Raw genomic sequence first — 27,817 nt, 5'->3', positions numbered from 1 at the left:
TCAATTTAATATTAATTCGTTATTTTATTTACCAAGAAGCGATCAATTGTGAATTATAAGCAATGTTAATGAAGTTCATTTAAAATAAATAATATGATTTCAGTAAAAATCTATTACTACTCCTTCCTATTTTCCACATTACGGTTTTACTTTTTCCGCGCGCAGGGACTGCACGCACTATTTTTTTTAATAAAAAAATGTATATGAATGTATCATTTACCATTAAATCCTACCCATGAGTATTGTTTGTATACTTCACCCAATAGAATCCGATTTTTGGGCATGATTTGGGCAGAGTATCTCTCTTTTCTTGATTTTCTAACCCTCTTCTAAATTTTCCTGCCACTGAAATGCGCCCAGTTTAAGGTTTTGTTGACAATCGCGAGAAAAGAATTCAGATCTGTTGCAATCGCCAGCAGATAGATGATCCCAGTAAATCCATCTCCTCCTGGAGCTTATTTAGGATTTAGCGATTAGGTAGCATTCAGTAGTTTACTCTAAATAAGTGTAATGCACAGTGGTGTACCGTTTTCTTCTCTCCTGTTTACAGTATTGATAGTATTCTTATGGTCAAACATTCTACTGTTTCGGATTCTTCAGAACAGTTGTTTCAAGTAGAGGCGATAATTAATTTAATCCATAACGATGGATTGTTGAAATATACACAATATAATATATTCTCTCACACAAACCAGAACTACCTCATATTATATAAAGTTTAAGATCTCTCAGAGGCGTTAAGTCTCGACTGTCAAGCTTATAACCGAGATGGCTGGGGATTTGCTCCGTTTAATTAAGAAAATCTAAATTGTGTGATGTTTTACACATATAAAAAACTAGCTGACCCGGCAAACGTTGTTTTGCCATGTATATTATTTGTAAGAAACATTTTTGGTCAATAAAAATAATTATCTACTATAAGTGTTCAAAAGAATGATTTATGTAGGGTAATAAATTAATATTTATTAATATAGAGAATATATTTTAAATTACAATTCTTGCTAGTTATCTAAATATCAAAAATAAAGAATCAAAGAAATCAAATTAAAATAGGGGGTTGATTATAAAGGGTTGAAAATTCAGGGTTATATATGTATTTACTAATGCTGTATCATAAAAAAATAAAAGAAAAAATATCTAAAATTGAAAAAAAAAATTTCGGGGTGGATTACCCTTAACATTTAGGGGGATGAAAAATAGATGTTGTCCGATTTTCAGACCTACCCAATATGCACACAAAATTTCATGAGAATCGGGAAAGCCGTTTCGGAGGAGTTTAACCACAAACACCGCGACACGAGAATTTTATATAAGATTTATCTCATGAGACCAGTTATTAGAACCAAACACATAGTCAGCACACAAACATAAACTTTCAATACTTTCTCTGTCTGACATTTTTATTTCACTTCTCAACCGCTTATGAATTGACGTTTTATCATAAAATTAATTAGGTTATATAAAAACAAATGAAATTAATTAAATAAATAAAAAACAATTGACTTTAACATTTTCTATTTAAACAGTAAAAAAATAATCATTTGGAGTCTGTAGAAGTTACAGTTTGGAAACATAAATTTAACATTCTCACCCCCGCAATCCCTATTGGAAATAGAATTTCGTAAAATCCTATTTGAGATTATTTCTGCATGACAAATAAAAGATTACTACCAAATTTAAAGTCTATAGAGGTTACAGTTTGGAAATAGAAATTTCACATTTTAACACCCACTACCGCAATCTTTTTCGGCGGTGGGTTGTTGTAAAATCCACTCTTAAATCATTTCTGCATCACGTATAGCTAAATTTGGAGTCTGTAGGAGCTACGGCTTAAAAAATAAAAATTTTCATTGTTAAACCACCCCCGCAACCCCCTGTGGGGTGAGTTACCGTAAAATTCGATCATAGACTATTTCTACATCTCTTACAGAAGATTCCTACCAAATTTGGAATTTATAGGAGCTATAGTTTAAAAACGGGAATTGTTCATTGTTAACGCCCCCGCAATCCCCTTTGGGGGATGAATTTCTTTTAAATTCCGTTTTTAGTTGACCTCTACAAAACGAAAGTAATATTCCTACCAAGTTTCACATTTCTAAGTCCTATAGTTCCCGAGATTTCGTGATGAGTAACTATAGAAATTGGAATACTGCGATTATCATCGAAATTTTTAACGTTTTAGCAGACTTTTTTATAATTTTCTTACATCTTATAAACATTCTCCTGACAATTCTGAAGACAATAAAAAAAATTTAACCCAATCGGTCCAGCCGTTCTCAAGTGATACTCGATCATAGATACGGCATTTTTTTTTATCAAAAAATGAGAGTGGGTGTGCAGGGGTGCGTGGGAGTTGGTGGGTGGATGCGTGAAAGTTTGTAAGTAGATTCTTAGCTAAATGTAAAAGAACATTATCCGTTTAGTAAACTCCGTTGAAATCCATGAAAAGAAAAGAATCAAGAGAAAACGCTTTATTAGCGGGATAAATGTTCATAAAAGTAAAACAGCAATAAAAAAATGAAGGAACGTTAGAATTCGAAAAATAAATAGCCATAACCCATCCAAAAATTTCACATCGAATGGTGGTAGTTTCATGTCGATACGATCAGTGGTTTAGGCGTGATTGAGCCTCAAACGAAGACCATTTTCATTATATATATATATATATATAGATAGAAGAAGAAGATAGATAATGCTTAATTCTTCATATTCAATCAATAGGTTAACCTGCTAATCTACTCATCAATTTTGTTTCTATGTCTTTCCTTGTATTCTATTGATTAAATTTGGTAGTTGGTATTTCTGAAGAATTATAAAATATAATTATATAATTCTATAATTCTTAAAAATATAATTCTTGAAAAAGTTATAACTTTTTTTATGTATTTGTACTCAATTAATAAATAATGTTCTATAAAGGTTCCTTCAGTATTGAATTACGATTTTTTTACGTGCAATAAATCGTGATAATAACCTTAAACAAAAAATCTTTTATTTTAAAACGATATCATTATTCTATATTTGAAATAGCCCATACAAAAATAATAAATAAATCAGTGGCACTACAACCTCTTTATAATATGTTTAGTATCATATGTTTAGTCGATAGTCTAATAATTATTAATGTTGTAAGATAATATTGTTTTCGCAATTTGTATTAAATTTTAAAGTGTCCCATACACTATGCGTTATGCGTGCTTTATAAACTACTAGCAGACTCGGCCAAGCGTTGCTGTGGCTAAGGTTTTTGTTATATTACATAGTAGTAAATTAATCAAGGGAAACCGTAGGAGAACTTATGTGAAAGTTAGATTATGACTTTTAACACAGCGCCATCTGTTGGAGTTGTGTCAAATTTTTTTCAAAAAGTTGGTAATAAAATAAAAACAATTTTTCATAATAACTTTATTAACAGATCATTAATTATTGCACAAATATCGCATTAGCAAGTAGATTCTAAATATTGCACTGTCATTGCACAACGTCAAATATAAATGTTTAAATGTTTATTTACACTTATGAAATATTGGAACATTATTGCAGGTTTCACTTACAAATATTGCCTACAGAATAAATTAAAATTTATTAATTACATCGATAAAATAATAAAGATATGTACATTGATACGATTACATGTCAGGCAATTCATGTTGGCAAGGATTTCAAGTTAATGTTACATTGGGGTCCATATAAAGCCTACTTAATTACTTTCAAATTAAAAGTAAAGTAAATATTTACGGTTTTCTTCACAAAAAAGTTTTCGTCTCAAATGCTTACAGTATGTATCGTAATAATTACCTTGAAAATGACACGGCTTTCTACGATATTATTTATTGACATTTTTCAAAGTTTGCTGGCCTCAGTTAAGAGTAAAATTAGGACACAATACCGATAATTTCTTTTCTTGCTTCAAATAGTTTAATTCTTTACAGTTTTTATTTTTAAATTTATGGTTGTTTTTGTATTAACACTGTTTATTGTATCTACCTGATTTCGCTGGTCGTGTCCACATGTTTTAGGGACGACACCGCTTTATATATTTTCGTATGTATGTTAATTTTGACATGTGTTTGTCCTAATTTTGTGGTCCAAATAAAAAAAATATGATTACATTCAAAATTTTGCATAATAAGCATATATTTTTCAAAATATACGTTATTTAGGACTTCCAATTCCGCAAGGACTTATTTTCATAAAAATTATACACGTGTATAAAAAACTGACTCAAAGTTAACTTACGAAATAAATATATAGATAAATAATTTACGGCCTTAATTAAATAAGGTGGTAAATTGATTGAGATACGATATCACATACATATATAATATATGTGATTTACATCATCGTGCCTAGTAACATTATTATAAATTCTAAAATATTTTTTTAATACATACATAATGTATTAAAAATCGCAAAAGTGTATTTAAAATAATTTTTCTTTATTTTAAATATACTTTTGCGATTTTCTGCGATTGATTGAACAATACAAAAAAATTTTTGCAAATGGGTAAATTTTTAACTGACAAACCTATCTATCACTACTGTCGATGCACCAAAAGAAGAACCCATCCTTTTATTTATTAAAATCAGAACAAACAGTGAGAGAGTTTAATAAAAAAAATTCTTGAGTTACTGAAAATTTTTAAAATTATAAGAATCTACGAACTAGAAGTGTATCACCTCAGATTCCTCCATATTTCTTTATTGTGTTGATTTACATGAATTTCTGGGTCAATTTATATTCACTGTAAGTAATTGCGGTCAAATTATTTCATTCGGAATTCTGGAAACTCCAAACTATCGAAAATCGTACATTGACCGACACTTGTAGAATATTTATTTCTCTAAAATACGCACTGTATCCATTTTAAGGAAAGTACCCCAGTGTATCTTCGAGGCTGGCGTTCCTGCTCAAGGGTCTATGGTCGAACATTGTCGCGAGGGGCGGAGCACCACTTGGAGGCAAAGCGCCGGGACGAGGTCGCCTCCCTCCCATCAACGATCGTACGTCAGTCCTTTGCGATAATCTCACGTCCGCGAATAAGGCCGCCATTTCGGCTGACTTCTTCACGCTCAGGGCGTCATGAGAGCCCGCGCCCGTGCTTCGGACTGGAATTGTAAGAAATAATTTTAGAGTGAAAAAAAAAACAATGGCACTGTATCTGTTTCGGGATACTTTTTTTCTAAATGCAAGTAGATGATCAGTCATCTGTCAACACATGTCGTGGGCTTTTTGGTCTAAGCATGTCGGTTTCCTATAGATATTTTCACCGTACGCGTGAGTTTTAAATAGGCACATAGACAGAAAGTCTATGTGGTGGGGGTTCAAACCTACGACGTGAGCCACAAAGCTAATATTACTCTTTTAAGAGCAAAAAGTTGTCTAAAATAAATTACAAAATGCTTTAGTTCGAGTAAATTATATTTTGTATAATATAGCTTTATATTACTATAGGCTGGAGTTCATAAGTTTACATTAAGTTACATTAATAAATGATATTTTGATTTGGATTATTTGATTGTGCGTTTCGTTTGATTGAGATTGATGTATAGTTTATCTTGTGCAGTCACAGACATTCAACGCGATATTTTTTTCCTTTGCTTTTAACTAGACTCGCCAATATAGTGTTCTCATGTTCCCCATTAGTTTAAAAATCAATTAATCTGTTTCGGTTAAACATTAAACAAGGCTCTATAATAATCTTATCTTATATCTTTAAACGAGCAATTCTTGTATATATATATATATATATAATTGGAATCACGGAATCGGCTCCAACGATTTTCATGAAATTTAGTATACAGAGGGTTTCGGGGGCGATAAATCGATTTAGCTAGGAATCATTTCTAGAAAATGTCATTTTATTTGTTTTATTATTTTATAGTTTAATAGAATTGCTCGTTTAAAGATGTCAGTCAAATAAAAACTTAAATATGAATATAATTATCTTTATTCAATAATTATATTCATATTTCATAATTTTATTAGTATGTAATTCGTACTTAAATAAAATTTCCACAAAAACCCGGTCATCCAGGTCCTAATTAGTAATTAGTAGTAAAGTTCATTTTTCCTCAATTGTACTTTCCATATAGGATAAAGGTCTCGATTTAGACGCGACGAATTTAGTGTATGCAGAATAGGGTTTTTATATTTTAATTACTACAATACAAACGAAAAGACTAAACAAGTATAAATAGTGAAAACATAAATAAATGCACCTCATACACTAAAGGAACATATGATTATAAGAACTAAAGACATCAAAAGCACACAAATCTGTTTAGTTGTAAGTCATACCAGTAAGGCGCTGCATGTTCCTTGCTCTTGTGTCCCGCGGCTTATTCTGTAAAAGTAACTCGTAATCCAACGCGAGGCTGTCTGAGCTGCGTGCGCGCCGACGTTCTTCACGGCGACGGCTCGACGCACCGGACCTTTAATTAAAACAAAATCAAATTAGAGGGATACATGAGTTATACGAAAAAATATTTCACTATATGTACTCATATAAAACTTTTACTATTAATGTTAGTAGTAATAAAATTGTGCAGTGTTGGCCCTGTGCCTTAAGTGTGCGACTATCATTTTTGAAGATGTGTGTTCGAATCACGGCTAGTGCACCAATAGAATTTACTTAATTTTTTTATGAGAACTTGCTCCTAGGCTGAATGCAAACATGAGGAAAGCGACAAACACTAAACACGATGACATATGTCTGACACAGAAGCCTGATCTTGTACTTGTCTATAAAATGAAAATGATGGCAGAAACGGATGCAATCTGACGTAGGTACATTTAGAGTTGTAGCACCTAATAATTGTTTTTATTATTAATGTTATTATTAGTATTTTATTGAATAGGCTCCTGTAAATAGGCAGAAGCCTCGTCTGGTGTATTGTCTTATACTTGCCCACACACATTTCTAGAAGGCATAAGAACAGCTATTAGTATCATCATGGGTTGAAGCTATTGAACTTCAGCTATCAAGAGACGGATAAACAAATAAGACTTAAATGCAATAAGAAAAACCTCACCTGCTTCTAGTCTTCCCATCGTGATCATCAAAGGCCCGTCGCAGTTTGTCGGTGTACGTCGCACGCCCACCCTTCAAATACTCTAAGCTCTGTGCGCTACGACGCGGACCTGCGCAATAGCACTTGTTGCTATCTTCACAGCTTTCGGAATCACAGCTGCAATAGCTATAATCTGCTTCGTAAATCTCCCTGAAAATTAGAACTTTACGTTTCAGCAAATTTCATTTGTTAATATTGGAAAGGAAATGAACGACTACTATTTATTTTAGTTAATAAATCGAATTTATCTTTAATATCAATAAAATAATATATTATAAACAGGCAATTTTTAAGATGACTCTAAATGGTAAATGTATGACCTTAACCATTTAGGGTTGTTAGCGTTTAGATTATTAATGAAATTTAAAGAAACTTCTCGAATTGGTCAAATAATTTAAATTAATTCCAAAAGCGCCGAATGAAAGTGACGGTAGACGCTGATTTTAAATCTAATTAACTTAATAGTGGGCACAACAGAAAGCAGCCAATAAAAGTAAAAATTTGTACGAGGAAAGTCCTATTAGCGCGATTATAAATTCATAGAGCTAAGTAATTTTAATTTGGTTTAGTTACTCATGAGGCGTCTCGAGCCACAGACGAGCCACGCTCTGATAAACAACATTATATTTCTTCACTTAGAAACTCTAATAACGAACTATAAATACCTAATAAATAAGGCACGCATTCCTTTGCGTTAGCGAATGAGCCTGCTAATATAATTAATTCTTTGCGCGAAGATGCACTCTTATTAAATTCGAATGATATATATGAAGTAAACGAAAGTAGAGAAATGCACGAAAAACGTGTTCGAGCGAAACTAGCATAAGGATATAGAATTCAATTAAAATGCGATTATAAAGCTTTACGACGATAAGCTTATCTTAAAGTAATTTGCTATAATAGTTTTAGATTTAAATTGGAAATATTTCTAGTTTATAATAGTTTCGTGACATTGACTAATGTTTTAATTAAGTCTAGATTTAAAACGCAATGAATTGTTATTACAAGATAAGGTTTATAAATGGCCGAAATAGAAAGGAATAAATAATGCGAGAAAGTGCTCTGATGATTCTAAATAACTTGTTTACTTACTTCGAACATTCTTTACAATTTTTTCCTAATAACTTCGCCTTCGCTGAATCTTTTCCGGTCTCTATAGCCGAGCAATAACATTTGGATTTGCAATCTTTTAATGAACAATAACATCTGTCCATGCAGCTTTCGGATTCACACTCGGAACACGAAACGTAGCCACTTGAACTATTGCGGTTTTGGCATCCCAATCGATTGCTCAGCGTCAAAAAGTCCGAATCTTCAGAGGAGGTTCTCTCTCCAGGCCTCGACAATTTCCCTTTTCGTTCGGATACGTGGACTTTTTCCGATCGTCTGGAATTTCTTTTCATATTTTGTCGTTTTGTTGTTATCACCGGAGGCTCTTTAGGTTTAAACTGTCTCAAATCATAACTAGATGTAGAAACTGAACTTTCAGAAACGGGCTCTTTTACTTCTAAAGCATCATTTACTTCCGCAACTGGAGCTTTCTTCTTTTCTTTCTTTTTCCCAAACGGAAACCTAAATACCATCCGCAGCCCACTAGAGCCTTTGAAAAATTTTCTTCGCTTTATCTGAAATGTATTACGCCGTAGAATTTTCTTCTTCTGTTTTTTCATTATTGCTTTGCTATGCTGAAATATTTCATCTTTAGTTAACGTTACTGCTAATTTTAAGAGAAATTCTTTATAAATGGGTTTTAAATCATTGAATGACATCCCGTCTGGGTCGATTATGACGCTCAATATTTCATCCATTGAATGTAGGTTTTCTTGTACTTTGAATTCGTGAAATAATTCATTGAAACCCAATGGTGAACCCCCGCCCTTCTTGCCGTTATTTCTGAAAAGGAGATTGATTCCAATTATGATTATGATGAGGATATTAAACAATTTAAAATTAATGAAGTTAGCAGTCGTGAATGTAATGGTGCAGTTAGCACGCAATGTGTTAAATCAGACTTGGCAAGTTTATAGAAAAATATAGTTTAGTAGCGATAATTATTCTACTAAAGTGGGTACACAGGTCTACAGTTCTTTGGATTTGTATACTCATGGAATGAATGCTGCACATGGCAATTAATAAACAACTTTGTTGATGTAACGTTGCCTAAGCTCATTAGACTAGAAGATGTATTGTATGATTGTGTTCCAGTAGTTTCTAACATTTTAAACGTATTCATTTAAGACCTGTCTGGTGCAATAAATAACGGATAGGGATATAAAATAAAAAACCTACCTGTGGCCTATAGATTTATACCGAGTAAGTCCACCTGCGTTGAGAAAGCTGCCAGATCTCGGTATCGCTACCTTTGTAAGAATATCGCCAGTTTCACCCATCAATTGTCTGCCACTGTGGGTTCTTCTCAAAGGTTCCTTAGTATCTGATGTTTGTGATTTAATAGGTACTGGAGGAGGATGTGTTGGTGGACGTTTTATACTCTTCCGTCTTTCTAATTCACGAAATAATTCAATTTTTTCCGATACCTTACTTCGAACTGTTGATTCACTACTGCTTTGCGGATTTTGGGGTGAGTTGTTTGAAACTTGTGGTAGTGTTTCCATTAGCTTTCTCTCACGTGCTACGCTCTTATCTTTAATTGAATCTAATTTAGCTCTTACTTCCTCGACAGTTATACGCTTCGCATCAAGAGGAAGTACGGGTGGAGATGATATTAATAATTCTTTAAAACTATCATTTCTTGATTTTTCTCTAAACGATTCACTGGCTGAAAATCCATCAGCTCTATCACTATCACCACTATATGATGATGTGCTACGTTTTTTTCTTGGTGGTCTAATTGGAATATCATTGACTGTAATACTGCTCGCAATGCTCATACAGCTGACTCCATTTCGATTTTTCAGTTTCTTGTTATCGGTATGACCTTGACGACTCATATGTGACATGAGGGATTTGTATAACGTGGCTGCTATAACGATAGCATCCTCAGTCGTCTGACATACAAAACCATGACACTCAAGTTGTTTAGCGACTCCAATCTTCCTCATCACAACAGCGAAAAGAGGTGAGTGGGTGTTTTCGTTGTGGGAGAGGATATATTTCTTTTCTGATGTCTCCAATGTCTTAAATAAAGCATGACGATCTATATTATCCGGATCAGTGATTAGAGGCAAAAATGCGTAACTTGATTCAGTCGAATCTTTTTCTGATTTTTGGACGACAAACTTTACTGCCGACCAAACCGCAATTGTAGGGAACGGATTCAATTGTTCTAAGTCCCCTTTCTCGCCTTTATATCGAACTTTCAGTCCACTCTTTGATATTTGTAACCTGCCAGTAAGTGTATTTTTGTTTCGAAAATTTCTTCTATATGCAAAATATAGATCTTTTAAAGGTGTTTGTAGTCCAGATAGACTTGTGACCTTACTCTGCAGTGGAGTAGAACCAAGATAGTGTACATTGAATTGGTGTTCACCAATCGTATCTGGTTTTCGTGATTGTTCCGCCATATCCGCAAACATCTTCGCTATACGATCCTGGACTTCATTATTGATTTTTTTTATCTCTCTATCGCAGAATCCGCTGTCATCCTCTATTAACGTTGTTTTATCCCGCGTGATACTTTTCTGTAAATAAATAATTTACTTATAATTTACACAGCTTAAACTGAGTACCAACTATATGCAAAGATATAACTAATAAATAATTTATTTATTTGTTTGTATAACGCTTACAGCTCTAAACCCTATTTTTTATATAAATGGATAAAAAAAATGAGAAAGAAAGGTGACCAAAATTTTTCAAGTTTAAACAAAGTAGGAAGTCGGTCGTCAACTACTCTATAATAAAAAGTTCCATCAAACAGGAACTCAAATGTACATTGCATTGTTCCCACATTTTATGTTTGATTAATGTAATCGTTGTGTAGAAATTTCCAGTACAACAAGAAATACCCGTCTTAAATCCGTCAATTGTTCTTTAAGAAAAGTTTTATAAAAAGGTTGTTTCTTATTCGAAGACAAAAGGATAGGATAGGTTAGGATACATTATATTATACGTTTGGATATGCCGCTTAAACCGCTTTTAATTTTACAACACACGTTTAGGCTTAAGCCTCAAAAAAAACTAAGCCAGTTTAAATATGAGACATTTTAGTCATTTGTAATAGAAGCTCTTAAAAGCACCCGTATGGCAGCACTTTTTTAACTACAAGCATAGATATGTTAAATATCCAAAAAATCACACATTTTAACCTACAAATACAGATAGATTGATAATTGATATTGATAATTTACATAAAACCCAAGCAGTAAAATGGACTAACCTTACTATCTCTCCTGCCTATATCCGACGTAGATCCATACTGTTGACTGCTTACTGAGCGATTATCGTCAAAGAGCGCGTCGATCTTCTGTTTGTAATGTGAGAGGGAGGAAGCGCAAGACGCGTGCGCACGTGGCCCGTCATCCTCGCGGCCGGCCAGGTGGAAGCCGACTGGTGTATCATCGCAAGTTACCATCTGGGGGTTAGAAGAATTAATTTGCATCTAAAATGAACCATAATTAACAGCAATAAACGCGTTAATGCAACGAAGAGTTCTATTGTTAAATGTGTTCCAGTGTTTTCAAATTAAGATGTTTCGACTTTATAAAAATATTAATTTACAGTTTTTATATTCCCAATATTTTATTTTCGTTCCAAATATAATTATTTATAAGAAATAATCTTCTTATTTAAAAAAATGGGTTTCCTCTGCAATATATTACCGCATCTTAAATTACATATGCGGATTCTAAATCACGTTTTTGCCTTTAAAGATCTATTTTCCCATAACTATAAAGTATGAGGTAAATGAATATTTGTGACATAGAGTTCAAAGAAAGCACTTAATCACCATGATACTTGCTTAACTGTAAAACATAAAAGTGAAACTTTATTTTGAAAATTTTCACTCGGCCGTGATGTAACTAACGGTGTGGAGATTTACGCATTCTGTTAACTTACGTGAACGATTTAAAATGGTGACCGGTCAACACTCGTTTAAGAAGTCATTTGAAATTCTATTGTTACATGAAACTTGCCTCTGTCCGCGGCTTTACTTGCGGTAGATTGGGACGACTTTGTACAAGTCACGCTATTAATTGGAAAGAATCAATTTTCCGGGTTATGGTTAAAAGTATAACTAAGAATATTTAGGTAGATTATATATGTAATAGTAATAGTATTGGACGGAATGTTATGTCGTTAAAAACACCATCGGACGCATCATTTGTATTGAAGGGCAAAGAGTTCCATCATGTTTTCTAGGCATAGGTAAGAAAAGTTATTTAAACGAAACTATGATTTGACGATTCATTTCAATCTTTAAATACTTCTTATTATTAAACGGATAGATTCTTTAACTTCTTGACTAAAAGTATGAAATATGAACGCATATATAATTTATTGCATTGTCAGATATGCAAAACTTTCTCCAAAAAATATTTTGATTAATAAAGATGGTTTGAAGGTCTCATGACATGGCTTTTGCCAACTTTCACCTGCCCGTTATTCCATACCGAAGCAATCTATTGATTAGAACTAGACATTCAGTATTAAAGGAAAATATCACACAAATTGTTATACAAATCTATTTTAGATTTTTTTTTTAGATCTCACATTAGAAAATATTTCATATTCACAACTGAATTTTAATGATGTTTTTAACTCAAAGCATTAACGAAAACGCGAGAGTTTGTTATGAATGTTTCTTATTAGTAATAATATATCTAGATGTTATATATGTATATATATATCTTATATATCTTATTTGATAATTGCAGTGACAAATTTCTTCATGTTTAAAACTAATTAAGAAAATAATTTTTTTACCTCTGCGGTTGTGCATGGGCCTCAGGCCCATATAGTACTAGCATGCTGTCACAGATCCATCCACATTTCCGAAATACTGTAAACAAGGAAAACCTAAGATATATCTGTCCAAAATTTGTACAAATTTTATCATTAACAAATAAAAAATAAATAAATACAAATAAGAAATCCTGAAAATATAATAAGCGTTGCCAAATCTTTTACTTATACTAATAGTAATAATTTAGAGAAAAATAATGTTAATATAATATGATGATATACAAATGCATATATAAAGTAAACCAAAAAGTTCACACAGCACTGTTGAATCCTCATAACATAATATTTAGATTACATATTGGAAATTACAAACGTTGTGTCAACAAATTGAATCAAACAATCTACATATAAATAATGTTTTCCTAAAGGCTCCAATAGAGGTTCCTAATATACATGATTTTATTTATTCTTACAATAGACATAATATATGCTTTTTACTCTTCGACTTGTTATTCTTCGACAATATTTTATTTATTTTGGTTTTAATTAGCAATATATTATTTTCTAAAGTATCTAGCAAATTTTTCTTTAATTACATTTATTTTTTCTTTCATTAATCGTAATCCAACTAAATATACCGCTGTGTAATAAAAGTCATCTCGAGCTAACGGATTATCCCCACTAGTCGCTTTGACTGTAGTTGACTATATTTTAAATATAATAAAATTTAACTGAACACTTAAGTCTGAGTTTTTAATTGTATTCATTGATAATATGTTGTGTGATAATCACTATCAATTAATAAAGTCTATGGTTTAACGAATACGTAAAAGTTTTAATAATATTATGATACTTACGTAATATACATAAAGTTAAATAAATAATTGTCTGCGATTAATCACATTACATAGTTCGTTTTGTCAATTAACACAAAACGATTATTCAAATTATAGTATTATGTGAAAGTGAGAGTACAAATTATCATTGTAGTGAACTACGGTTAAAATTTAAATTTTAAACTCAGGCATTTAGATTTATTTTGTTTATACTTTTGTGTAGAAAGTTTTTTTTATATAATAGACTGTTGAATCAAAATATACATATAATATCGACTTGATGAACTTTCTTCGAATTTTAGTTTTATGCCTTATTAGTTATTAGAAACACTATTTCGATGGTGCTGCTGCGGTGTTAGGAAAAACAATGTGAAAAATGAACAAAAATTACTTCTTTTGATATAATTCATTGTTTACAATATACTGTTTCCTTTAGCACAGCTTAGTCCATTATAGCATTTGTACTTTTACAGAATAAACCCTTAAAAAGCATTCTGAATGATTGAAATCAGAAATCGCAAATTAATTATAAGTTTCCCTGTTGTATTACATATTAATATCATGATTTATGACCGTTTTTAGCAAAATTAATATTGCGCAAGATTCGCTTGATGAGAACCGATGTTTTATTGAATAATTAGCCAGTGTATTGTTCCCATTACATAAATACTTCCGCTAACAATACGTGTACTCGATGAAAATGTGTATTGGAAAATTATAATATGATTTTTACAGTTTGTAAGTGTTTTAAGTTACACATGATGATTTTTATACAACGGCGAAAAATTTATTGTATTGTATTGTTAGCCGGGGTTCGAGCGAGGTTCATTTTAGGGTGGATAGGCACGTCCTTATTGTATAGTATAACCATGCTCTCAGGGAATAGCGCATATAATAAAAACTACTAAACTACACTATAAGCTAACAACAGCTACTACATATAAGCTACAATTGCTTAAGCTTACTCTAACGATTGTATTTAAGCGTTGAAGAGCAAGCCTATATTACACTTTGTGTCGTATTTAGTTTGATAGCCTATTGTCGGTACAGCGATGTTTTTCTTCACCAGACGACCAAGCTTTAATTGTACACCAAGAAACGTCCATTAGTGACAAAAAGAGGTTCCCACACAACATCAGGATTGATAATAATCAATCATACGGGCTTACTAGAAAGCTCACACTCTACTTTGATAGACAAGCATATTAGCTATTTTTACGAGTAAACATATTAAAAAACAAATGGAAATGTGTACGATAAATACTTTAACATATACCGTCTTAAACATAAAATATGAGAATGCTAAATGCATTTTCATTATAGTGTGGAAATGTTTATTCATTGTCGTGTGTTAGAGAGAAGTTGTATTATGTGGTTGGTTTTCTCTTTATTGTCTAAAAAGCTGTAAAATTTACTGCTGCATACGTGTTTACATGGCATACAATAAAAATACAATGTTTGGTAAGAATTAAAATTACTCGAATTATTCTAATAAGAACTATCTCTGTCTATAACCGATACTTATTAAGGTATTTTTAAGACTCTGGTTCACAGCTTAACATATAAGCTGTGAACCAGACCTTCAATATATTGTTCAAACGTAAATAAAATATATTATTAAAAAGGTCCATCTATCGTTGTTTTACCTTATTTTAGAAAAATATGCTTACTACATAAGTAGTAAAACCTACGGTCAACATTTGTTTATGTAGAACTAGTCGATCACCATTCTGTATATCGTATTTGGTATTTGGCACCGGCATTACTGACCTAGTTAAGCGTACAAATTTCGTGTTAAACTCACTTGAACTAGAATGTTCCGTTATAAAAATTGTTGAATTGCGAAAAAGATCCTTAATAAATAGCGTACATCAAACAGGTCGAAACAACTACATATATGAAGTAGCCTCAATAATTATGTAACACTAACTTACGCGGAAAATTTTGTACACTGTTTTTAAAATTAATTGGATATTTATTATTATTATTATACAATAAAAAAATAGGTTGAACGCATTCACCGAATAATTCAATTAATTAATTTGTTATTACTATTATAGAATAAAATGATGTTTCGAATAGTCAACGAAGTGTGCAGTGGAATTGTTTTATAATTTTAAATCAGTTTAATAATTAAGAGCCTAGATCCTTTAATTAGGTCACATAACATAACATGTTTTAGGTTTATATAACTTGACAATAAAACACTATGTACTAGCAGGATTAGGATTGGATTTCAGGATTTGTTTAATAACAAGCTAGTATGATTCATTCGACATTAAGATGCACATATATATTTCAAGGCCAATGGGATCAAGTAAAGTTTACAGTAAACATATTTTTAGTAGAAGGTTCGTAAGCTATGTAATAATAATGAAAAAGGCACATTTTATGTAGTATTTTCCTAAACTATGGCGACTATTTTATTGCATTATAAAATTCTAAACACAATCGTTATAAATTATGCTAATTATCATTAGTGTCAACAGAAAGTATGCAGTGAAATGAGTGATTGATGTCTCACGTTCATTTAGCATATCGAGAAATATGTGTAATTATACAGTTGTTTTAGATTTATAATTTATGTAGACAAGTAATTTACTTAAAATTAAGCATATTTAGAATCTGTTTTGTTGCCTGGTGCTTACAAATTATATTTAAAATTTAATCTATCCATCATTCTTAACTAGTCAGATAGGTAATATTGTCTTTGCGCGTAAATAACAAATAAATTCGTTCAATCAGTTCATTCAAACTATTCCTAATGTAATTTTCTATTTATTACATAATTTTATATTTTGTCTCAATACACATTCTTCGTTGGTTCCTTTAATTATTTTACTTGTATCAAGTCCGATAATCTCTAATTTATTTCAAAATTACTTATTTTATGGAACCTTATTTTACAATATTACTAGTGGCAATGATCGAGCATGCGCCCATCAATAAGACAATCGGATAAATCGGCGCCTAGATTCAATCAAAAGATTGCAGATAACGGGGCCTGGACCGTATCTTACTGCCCTGCTGCAGGCTACAGTTAGTACCCCACTTACTGTAAGCACCGTGAATTTATTACGAAGTTTCACTGTCATCTTACCATTAAAATTTCCCCATTTACCGTTCACGCATCTTGATAATTCTGGTTTTCATGTTCGATTAATTGCAGCAGGTTTGATATTATGGTTTGTACTCGTTACCTGATACAGATTTTATTTAAATTGAGGCTAAATAAATCATAACCTTATTCCAGCATAAACTAAATTACGCATTGATCAAATAATAATTAGTTAAATATTCATAATTACTAGATCTATAAAATATTTAGTGTTATGTTATATATGTTACTTTGAATCCTTGCCTCTACGAGATTTGACTATAAAATTCTCTTCCTAAATAACAGTTAAAACACAGCATATAAGTATATTTTATAATTCCTTACGAACTGCAATTGTGTCTATGATGTATTACAATCTTACAACTTAAATACATTATCATATCAAATATATGGAATGTTAATGGATTAGTAGCATTTTCTAAAATTAACAGCTAATCATTTCAAGATGTTAATATTTACGAGTTTTCTCGTCATCTCGTGACGTTGTTCACCCGCTTTCACTGAGGGACGCACTGAGGACAGACCGCGCACACGCATTACTTTTGATTTACTGTATCTTACTTGTACTTTTGAGTAACTGGACTTGAAAAGCTTTTCTAACTAACTAATAAATAATATGATGTACATTTAAAAAAATTATTAAATTTATCTATGAATCACCTAAATCGACTTTAGGAAAATTAGGATTTGTTTTCATGACATGATATGATCAAAACCTTCCTTATTCACAACCTGCTTAATTTATACATAATCTACACAAATTTTGAAATTTGCCAATCTTACACAATTTGATAAAGTTTCTCAATATGAAAAAGTATTATATTACTAAACACATGTTACAACGTTAAGAGAATAAAGCCCCGTTATTATATGAATCACAGGCTAGATCTAGGTTTATAGGCACATAGGCTTAGCTCATTAATACGCGATGACCTATCATTACCTAGAGATAACATCAGACTGTAATATCTCATTTACTCGCTTTTTCTTAGCTTATATTCGCCAATCGTGACCTGATCTACTTAGATTTGAAATCTACTTTTTTATATTTAGGGTTGGAAAATGTGTTTACAATTATGTATCAGAATATTTTTCATATTTAATATTATAAAATTGCAGTAAACGTATATTTTTTTTTTATAAAATTTCTATACAGATCATTTATTTTTAGATAACATAATACAATACAATCTACATACGGCACGCCAACTTTATAATAAGAATTCTGCATGCGCAGTTACAATTTTTATATACATCTTGTTTAGTATCAAATGTAGTAAATAAGCAAATATTCGAACTTTGATGGACATCTTAATAATATTGATTTTGAAATAAATAATTTGATATTTCTACTAAAAAAATTTTCATCATAGCCATGTGCACACTCAGAACCGGTTAGTTATGCAAATGAAATTATAAAAATATTTATTAATCTCCACTTCAAAGTAAAAGCTTGACTATTAATCACGCTTATTAAAATTGTTTATAAATATAGTGAAAGTGATAGTAATAGATCGATGGTGTATGGGGGGAATTATTAGCAACCAGTCTGGCTTTACACCGGTACTGAGAAAATTTCCAATGGGGAGAGATATAGATAGAGATCGTATACACAAATCTTATTTAGATATTGTCAGATCTGATATAAATTTGATAAGATATTTTAAATGCAATAAGTAATAATGCGTTTGATATTTTTATTGAGTTACATGTATGTGCCTCGGTTGTTAATTTATACTTCGTGATAGTATACATTTGTAAAAAATTGTTATGAATTAAATAATTTAATCGCATTTGAATAGTAGAAAGTTAATGTTAGCGTTGAAATGAGTTTGAATTATTATGAGACATATGAACATTTTACTTTATTATTACTAGCGTTTAGATCAAACTAGCTCACATATGGGTTTACCGAGCCTAAGACTTAGTTTTTAAAATCAGTTAGGTAATTATAACGTGCGGTAACAACTGTACTTAAGCATTTGAAACCTCAAGGCGTGACAATCGCTGGAAGATCTAGTCTACGGAAATAAGTTGAGTACTAATAAACTATTTCTTTAGTAAAAACATTGATGGTTTAATACAATATTTTCAGCTGTTAACGAACGTATGTAAACGAAAATAAAAAAACTTAATAGGCACATTTAAATATGAATTTGCTTTCTTCTTTTAGCCGCATTTGAAAAGTTAAGAGCACTGTATTAATTGTTTGTTAATTACTATATTTAATTGATACAATACAATTTATATGTCAAATTTCGGTACAAATTGTACATTCGTTTAATTTATGAGATAAACACAAATTATTATTTTATACACACATTACGATAACATCTTCTAAATAGTCACAACGCGCTACGAGTGACAATTGTACTATTATAATAAATCACAGCTTCCTTACAGATGTTTCTGTTAGTTTCAGGAAGCAAAGCTAAGATTATGTTTTTCATGTCATTTGCATATAAATATTACGTTGCATTAAGTAATCACTGTTACGTTGTGGCTCATTACAAGTAGACTTGTTACAACATTTAAAAATGGTTTATCATGCAAATACCATGTATTACAACTTAATGTTTAACTTTATGCGATACTTAGTTATGTATGCAACCGTATTTTTGTTATACAACTTTGATATACAAAATAATCAGGAAGAATAGTTAACGAATTCTTAATTTTTGTAATTTATTTTGACAATTTGTCAATATCTAAACTGACCGCTGTATATACGATTACCTCGGAAACGATATATTAATTTATATTTAAAAATAACATTAATACCATGTATTGTAACCCACTTGAGATTCTGTAATAGGGACTATAATTCAATTATAGGATTTTATAAATTTAGGGTCTGTTTCACAATGTCCGGATAAGTTCCAAATAAGCTATTTATTACATATTGGTAGGATAAACACTATTGTTGCGTTTCACGACCGTCAGATAGCGGTATTCGTCATGAAACGCGAAGTTTCTTATTCGGAGCTTTTATCTTTCGAATGATTTATGTGTTGCATAGCTTTTTCGTATAATGTCCTTATTTTTATTAACGCTTGGAAGCGTATGAAATAGTGTATCACATTTATGATAGACCATAGTTGGATGCACAATATTTCAGAAATTAAATAAGCTTGAGAATAAGGAGGGTTTTGTTCTATATTTAAAAGCAAAAACACATTTAATTTTCCACAAATTTCCTAGAATTAAAATCCCATTACTCGCAATCAAAGCGAAGCAAGTTCTCAGGAGATTCATGCAATTTCCCCTAGAAAGTTGCCTGAACATTGCTACGCGTACGATCAATCATTATACTTATTGACTTATAAGGAAAATTTACAAGACCATCTACATTGAAAGATTATTAAATCTATATTATATGTCAAGTCAGTGTGACTGTTAGTCAGTCAAAATAGGTAAATAGTTCAGCGGTATAACTAAAGTGCTTTAACATAAATATCTTCACTTAGTCGAAGAAAGAGGTAAAGATCTAATAAAAAGTATCAGTCTAATATAGAGTAAGTAAAGTTTGATAGAAAGTAACAAAAGAATTTTCTTTTTATGAAAGAAATGGGATAGAAATATTTGTTCTAGTCGATTTTATTTGGCAGTATACTTGGCTGCCTATTTTCGTATATGATTTCGTATCCTAGCAGATATACTTTTTCTGTCTCCATTTTCAGAAAGAAAAAGACCTGAATGTACATGCAGATTTTTAATATCTTTCGAATGTAATAAAGTAGGTATATTTAATCTCTTAATTTTAAGGTGACACAGTTAATACTGACCGAATTTATTGAAATTCGAAAGTCGGTCAATTACTCTTTAGCCAAAACTCAATCCTAATTTATCAAAACAAAAAACTGTATTGTTTTTATTTCACCTTTGACATTACTTTCACTACCGCCCGACTAGCTTAAAACTAGTCTCAAGAAATGCTAAATCATTTTATATGAATTTTTGTGACAGTGCTCAATGATGAATTGAGATAATGCGCTGTCATGAACTTGAATCCTTGACCAGTTAAAACCGAGACGTGTCGGACAATAAGTGAAAACAGTGTTCAAATGCATTCGCTTTTGTTTCGACAATGACTGTTTAGCAATTTTAATGAGCTCAACGGCTGGTTCCTTTCTTTCGTACTTCCGATGTAACAGTAGAGATCGCAGCTTACTTAACAAGAACTGTTATTGAAGAATTATTGTCTTCGCTTTTAACGATGTATTAAAATGTAAATCGTCGTTTATGAACATGATACAAACTTTCTGCACGGTGTATACTTAACACGGGAACTTATTATAGGAAATATAGTAACTTCTTTTAATTTTAATTTTGTCTGCATCGTGTTAATTTTATTACAAACATTGTTAGATAAATATTTGTATGCGTTTAGAAAGACTAAATTTCAGTTGTCAAGAGTTTTTGATAAAGCACAAGTCATTCTGAAAGTATGTTACAGATTCTCATTAGTGAATGCAATCTCTAGTCATCACTTATTATCTTTTTGTAAAAACAAAATTAATTCTTAATTATGTGCAATTATTTTTTTAAATCATTACTTGTATTTGTTAACACTGAAATCTAAATAAGAGTAGACTGTGAGATTTTTTCGATTGAATCATTATTAATTAAATTGCATGTGGAGTAAGGTGTTTTGCAGCTTTTACTAAGCATTTTGTATGGTAAGGATGTAGAATTATTTGTATGGTAAGAAGTATTTAGTGAATTTGAAACTAGGTTTCGATGATTTCTGAATACTTTATGCAATTTTTACCCAAATCGTTAAATTCAAGTACTATCAACAAAATCAGTGATTCAATATTTATAAAAACTTTATCATAACTCACTTCCTAACATGACAAGAAAAGATAACAACTGCTATATATTCGTATTAGAATTGTATGTTTGTTTACTAGACTGTTACCTCCTCTGTGGTTTTTAATAATTACAGCCTAAAACCTAACGGTCTTCTTATTTAACTACTGAACCGTATCGGGTTAATAGGCACATAAGACTGATTAAAATAGAATATGAGGAGGTCCAGTATCACACGAGAAGACACTACCATGACTAAGGGCATCATATGCTATAAACATAAATGTTAGTTAATCCAGTAGCAGCCTAATATAACACAACTCATAAAAATACGAAAGTTAAATAGTGTAGTATAATTTTAAACGCGTTTAGAAAGAGTTTGTTATGCGATTTATTTACATAACAGGTTTAACGTTTTACAGAATTAACTACGAGTTTAATGTAAATTTCCTTTCCTATTCAAAATAAATAAATCAGTGGCACTACCACCTTTTTAGGACTGAGCCTCACATTTCTGTATCTGTTTCATGACGTTAAATTAATAGGCTAGTAGGTTATCAGCCTCCTGTGCATGATGCACGGCATCGACATTTTGGGTCGGTTTCCTCACGATGTTTTCCTTCACCGAGCGTTATATACCGAGCGTTCCTTCCAGCAAATGTTAAATGTGCACATAGAGAAAAATCCATTGGTGCACAGTTGCTGATCGAACCTTAGGGATGAGAGTCGCACGCTGAAGCCACTTGGCTGAAACTCCTTGTTCCTTTCTCCTTAAAGAGTAAAATAGAAAATAAAAACCAATGTTATGTCGACCTGATGCGATGCGCTCAAATCCCGTTTTTTTTTATTTACGCGAACAATACCGCGGCATGTCGGCATGTCATGTGATTCAGTATTTCTTGTTAAGATGTAAAAAAAATTTTTTTTTAATCTCCATTTTTTTCAGATTTTCCATTGTTCACAAGGGCTTTTTATATTTTGTAATTTCAAGTAGTTTAATTGTAATGTATTATGTATAGTAATGAATTGATTCTAGAAAACGACCAATTTGTGGACAAATTTTAAGAACCATTTAATAAAGTTTATAATAAAGTGAAGAATGAAGAATTAAGTTTTTACGTGATTGCTACATTTATAATGATATATTTGGAACTTTTACGTATATTTAGTGTGCAATAGCAAAGAAATATAGAATTTACCATGGAATAAAGCCACACAGCTTAAAGTTTAAAGTTTTTAGGTAGTTTAAACACAAACATCGATATTCTTCTTTATAAAAATAAAAAATAATCAAAGTAATCCATGCAATCCGATGCCAATATGTTTATTGTTGTAGCCGCTGAAATATTATGTATGATAATAACTACTCAAATTTTTTTATAGGTGGCTGGCGTTATATAAAAAAAAACTACCTAAGCCCTAGTTTCACCTGAGTTAATTTGCATATAGCATGTTATATAACACAAAGGTAATTTTAAGAATCTGAACCATTAGTTCAATTATATATAGTATTATAGTTAACATCAATTTTTAATCACCAAGTTTTATGTTTTACACAATATTTGTAAGGAGCTGCAACCGTTACACCATGCTCCACATGACATTAAGTAATCAATAGTTCATTAATAATAAAACAAAGATTTGTCCTCTTTCATAAGTTCGTTTAATCCAACAAACAAAAACAAGTCATTAGCTTTTCTAAAAATATTTGACTAAAATAACGTAGTATTGGGAGCAATACTTAAAATACTTGAATTTAGCCTAATAAAGAAAATAACTAATACAAAAATTATAATTGAGTAAATTGATTTTTAAACTTTACTCATGAGACTGAAAACGGTTACATCGCAGCGATTATTCGAATCGATGATGTAGCATGCTTGTGAATAATATGTCTTCCCCATCTTATTCTAATATTCGGAAGTTTATTCGTAGATGACGTTTGATCACAATGTAATAAATTACACAAATATTATGTGTATATTTGTAGAGTAATTAACACGTAACAAACTTGAAGCTTCTTTACGTGTTTAAACGCATTGAACGTCATAAGGACTGGTAAGATACCTTCTTGCCTACAGCGGACATTTAGGCGATAATCATTGCACCTATCAAATTTTGAATTCTAAAGGCAAGGCTTAACAGAATAAAAATGATGATTTAATAAATGATGTATACGTTGTATAATGTCCTGATGTATACGTTGTCCTAATAAACTAAAATGGATACAAAAATATTGTATTATATTAGAATAGATAAACATTGTAAGAAGATTATTAAATTGTATAATTAATATAAAACCTGTGAGATTTTAGAAACTGTAAAGATAGTAGTCTTTTACTAACATAGCTTTTACACAATTAAAGAAAACACTTTTTTCTCGGATTGAATTTTAACTGTGAAGATAAAAGATATGAATAAATATCTTATACTAACCAAATTTCTAAGTTTACGATTAAAGTGTAAAAACATAATAATATGTAAATATATTTAAATAATACTCACTTTCACATTTAAAATATTTTACATTAGTATTGTACTGTAGAAATATTGTGATTAAAATATGATGAAGTACATTTTATTACATAAATTTTTAATAAAACCATCTTCCAAATAGAGCTATACTTTGAAGTTATTAAACATTATGATTTAATGTGAATAGATGGCGTATTAGAAATATACGCATTCCATTGATGTTTTAATAGGAAATTTATTATTGTTTGAAGAAACACGTTTTTATCTGATGTTAAGTAAGTGATCCGAAAGAACAAAAATTGAACATTCTAGTTTTTAAAATTCTTAAGTGTGTACGCTGTAAATATTGTAAGAACCTTTTATAATTAGACAACGTGTCAAATACTAAAAAAAGAACTTGCTTCATTGTGCTTTTAGACTGCATAATATGTGAAGAATCTATATATTGTATGAAAGCATTTATCAATGTGCAAAGTATACCTCGGGGCAAACAATTATAGGTGCCTAACGTTAAAAAAATTACTTACTATCACCAAAAAATTGTCTCATATTTTCACTAGGCCCGGAAACAAGCCGGCTTACAAGTAACTCTACTACGTAATAATCAGTATGCATAACTCAACATCAACATCAAGGAAGGCAATTGAGTTTGAATTTAACTTATCCTTCCGTTTTGTGAAGAGCAGTGGTATTTAGCTGGCGCTTCTGAACACTAATGGTATGCGTTCCAATCACGGCTATACAGAATTTAACACTTATAGTATAAACATTGTGAGGAAACCAGCGTGCCTTCCTCTGCCTTACACTCGAAAATTGCCGGCGTGTGTGAAGTAAAACCTGAGGTCCTAAAAAGAGTAAGGCTTAGGTTTTTCCGTTTTATACAGTTAAAATTATTTTTTCACTGTTCGTTTCCTTTTCTGACTGAAGCATTTCCCCGCAAAGTTTAGATTGCTTGCCCGCTTGATTTAGCAATATACAATACACAACGACTCTACTAAAATTGGTATATGTTTGGTTGTAAGTGTCTCTTGTTTTAAGCTAATAGCGTGCTCATATACACTGTCTTAAAGAATTTGAGAAAACCACATTTTTTCACGCTTTATGGCAATATTTATTCAGATATCGTCCTCAGTGCTATTTTGTTGCTTGTCGAGTCGCCTGGAAGAGATCGCTTCTTGGGTTCGTCTGTTATTTTATAATTTATACATACTATTTTGTTATGTACCTAATAATAATACTCCAGTTCCCAACCATATGTGAAAAACCTTTGGTTATTTTTCTGTAGAACGTAATCAGCATTCAACGTTTAATATAATGTTCAAGACGGATTCCTAACAATATTTTCTTTAATCGTACGAGCAATTGCGCAAATAAAAATCAAATTAAATTTACAGAACGAATTTTACAGTACAAGAAACCCAATATAAAAACCCAAATTAAAGAAACTTTAAAAGTAAATCCACTTACCATTATAAGGAGTTTACGAATAATCCAAACTTGATTACATAAATCCGGAAAAAATGAAACAACTGCTAATTATGCACTCACAGAGAAAACACAACACAATTTGAAAATGGAAAACAATTAGCGCGGGAACTGATCATAGACTTTTATTTTTTATTGCCTTCAAATTCCTCGGATGCCAGCCGCAGACTGCATGTGAGTGTATATGAGATGCGTGCTTTGTGATTGCCGGACGATGGTCAACTACTTGAAGCTTACATTCTCCACAAATGCAACGGTGCTATACTTGACTCAGCCAAGCGCTTCCATAAATATTCGATATTATATTTATGATACAGATAACAAATAATTAATTCTTTTTTTTTAATTGATTCCGTTTCTATGGACTAGTTATTTTAAATTGTATTTAGAATTGTTTGCTTTTTTTATTTAAAATACAAAAAATACAATATATTTTTTAAATTCCTTACGAATTTTGTAGTAGCTTATATTATAGTCTATACGTATACTTTATAGTAGTTATTTACGGAAGTATGATAAGTTTCTTTTGAAGATTTTTCATAGTTAATTTATGCTCATAGTAACTATGAAATTACGTTTTATGGAGTAATTAACTCATATTCTGTAATAGTGATACGGTGATATCATAAATATTTCACTGTGAAAGTTTGAGATTATTTTTAGGTGTTCCCTAGCGTGTTAAGGTAAAGAAAGGAAAAATTGATGAAAACTTATTATAGTTAATATTTTGCACTAAAATGTCATTGATTGTTGATGAATATCTATGTACATATATTATTTTATTATATATTTAATATATTTAAATTGTAAAAAGGTTCATGTTTTGCCTATCTGAATAAAAAATTAAAAGTAATTGTGTATGTAAATAACCTCATAAACTTCACGATTCTTCTATCATAACAGGTGTTACATAGTTTTCAGGTAATGCCTCAATCAGCCCTTTACATTTAATCTTATTTTCAGTTCATAATTTTTCAAGATATAATTACACGTTGATTACATTGGTAACGATATATTATATACCGCATTGAAAAAAAATTACGTAGCAATGCATTGAGTTAAAAAGATTTTATTTTATAAATACTACCTATGGATATAGAATTAGCTTACTTTGCGAAGGATGTATATCGTCGGTGATACTGCAATAAGTTCCATGTCAAAAAAAAAAGATTTTGTTTTTATATATTATTTTTATTTATATATATTATATACATACGCCCCGCCCTCTTACGTATTCTAGACAAAAAAATATTGTTTGATGTTATGGGTGCATATTGAAAAAATGATAATGATAATTTGTGAATTGTTCAAAACAAAAAACAAAAATCCATAACATTTTAATTGAGATTACTGTTTTACAATAAAATACAAACCGGTCGATTGTCATTAATTATATTTATTAAATCACTCTCCTAATTTAAATTACCTTCTACCCTTAATTTTTTATCTCACTAGGTTTAGATGGAAGAGATCGCTTGTTAGCAATCAGGCCGCCAGTTGCATCGCTTATAATTTTTTGTTATTTGCTTTTCTTTAAATATGAACTATAAATGATTAAATAAAATAAAAATTATATATACGCCTTCCTCAAACTTAATAGCAAAACTGTAATGTCCGTTTTTGTAAAACAACTCGTTCAATATCGAGTAAGCAACCCGTTATCCGGTTCATAATTATACTCTAGTATACTTATCGCTTCAATGACCAAAGGCGATTAAGACAAATGCTCATTAAATTTCTAATTATAATCTAGCGTAGGTATCTAGTTTTATATCATAGATACTCGTGTCGGTGAATTTAAATGATTTAACCTGTAAACTAGTGAGGGATCTAATATACAATTTTAATATCAACATTAATAGAGAAAGGTTTATAACAAGCATCCTCAAGTCTGAAGCACGATATTTGGTAATTTTGCAATAAAGTTATGTACGTTGCCGAATTAAATCTTTCCATAAGGTAAAAATTATTTAGGTTAACATGGAAAAAAGTCTCTTAACTAGGGTTGTTTAATGAAAATTTTTTTTATGTCGTAGTTGCCTTTATCTAGTTTCTAAATGTAAAGTTTGCTTAAAAAATCGTGATCCCTTAAAACCCGACTACAGCGTCATCGTAGTTAAATTCTTGGGCCCAGACTCCTGAGATGTTCCTT

General features: G+C 30.9%; 1 protein-coding gene across 1 annotated transcript; it reads right to left on the bottom strand.

Annotated features, from left to right (window-relative positions):
• Positions 1-3,388: 3,388 nt before the first annotated feature.
• Positions 3,389-25,872, bottom strand: LOC110993346. The gene is made up of 8 exons (XM_045634706.1): positions 25,648-25,872; positions 12,961-13,036; positions 11,414-11,608; positions 9,364-10,715; positions 8,167-8,967; positions 7,036-7,224; positions 6,302-6,435; positions 3,389-5,109 (listed from the first exon to the last, which is right to left on the bottom strand). Exons 3-8 carry the CDS (start codon positions 11,606-11,608, stop codon positions 4,868-4,870), a joined length of 2,913 nt encoding a protein of 970 aa, XP_045490662.1. The 5' UTR covers positions 12,961-13,036; positions 25,648-25,872; the 3' UTR covers positions 3,389-4,867.
• Positions 25,873-27,817: the final 1,945 nt, after the last annotated feature.

Source organism: Pieris rapae, chromosome 3 (genome assembly GCF_905147795.1).
Source record: "Pieris rapae chromosome 3, ilPieRapa1.1, whole genome shotgun sequence".
NCBI classification, from domain to species: domain Eukaryota; kingdom Metazoa; phylum Arthropoda; class Insecta; order Lepidoptera; family Pieridae; genus Pieris; species Pieris rapae.
This window is presented reverse-complemented; position numbering and strand designations above follow the sequence as displayed.

Excerpts from the sequence above, each read along its gene's own strand:
- LOC110993346 (XM_045634706.1), bottom strand. The coding sequence starts at position 11,608 with ATGGTAACTTGCGATGATACACCAGTCGGCTTCCACCTGGCCGGCCGC. Across the intron at positions 6,436-7,035 it reads GATGGGAAGACTAGAAGCAG|GTCCGGTGCGTCGAGCCGTC; the intron begins GTGAGGTTTTTC and ends TTTTAATTAAAG. Across the intron at positions 5,110-6,301 it reads GAACATGCAGCGCCTTACTG|TCCGAAGCACGGGCGCGGGC; the intron begins GTATGACTTACA and ends TTACAATTCCAG.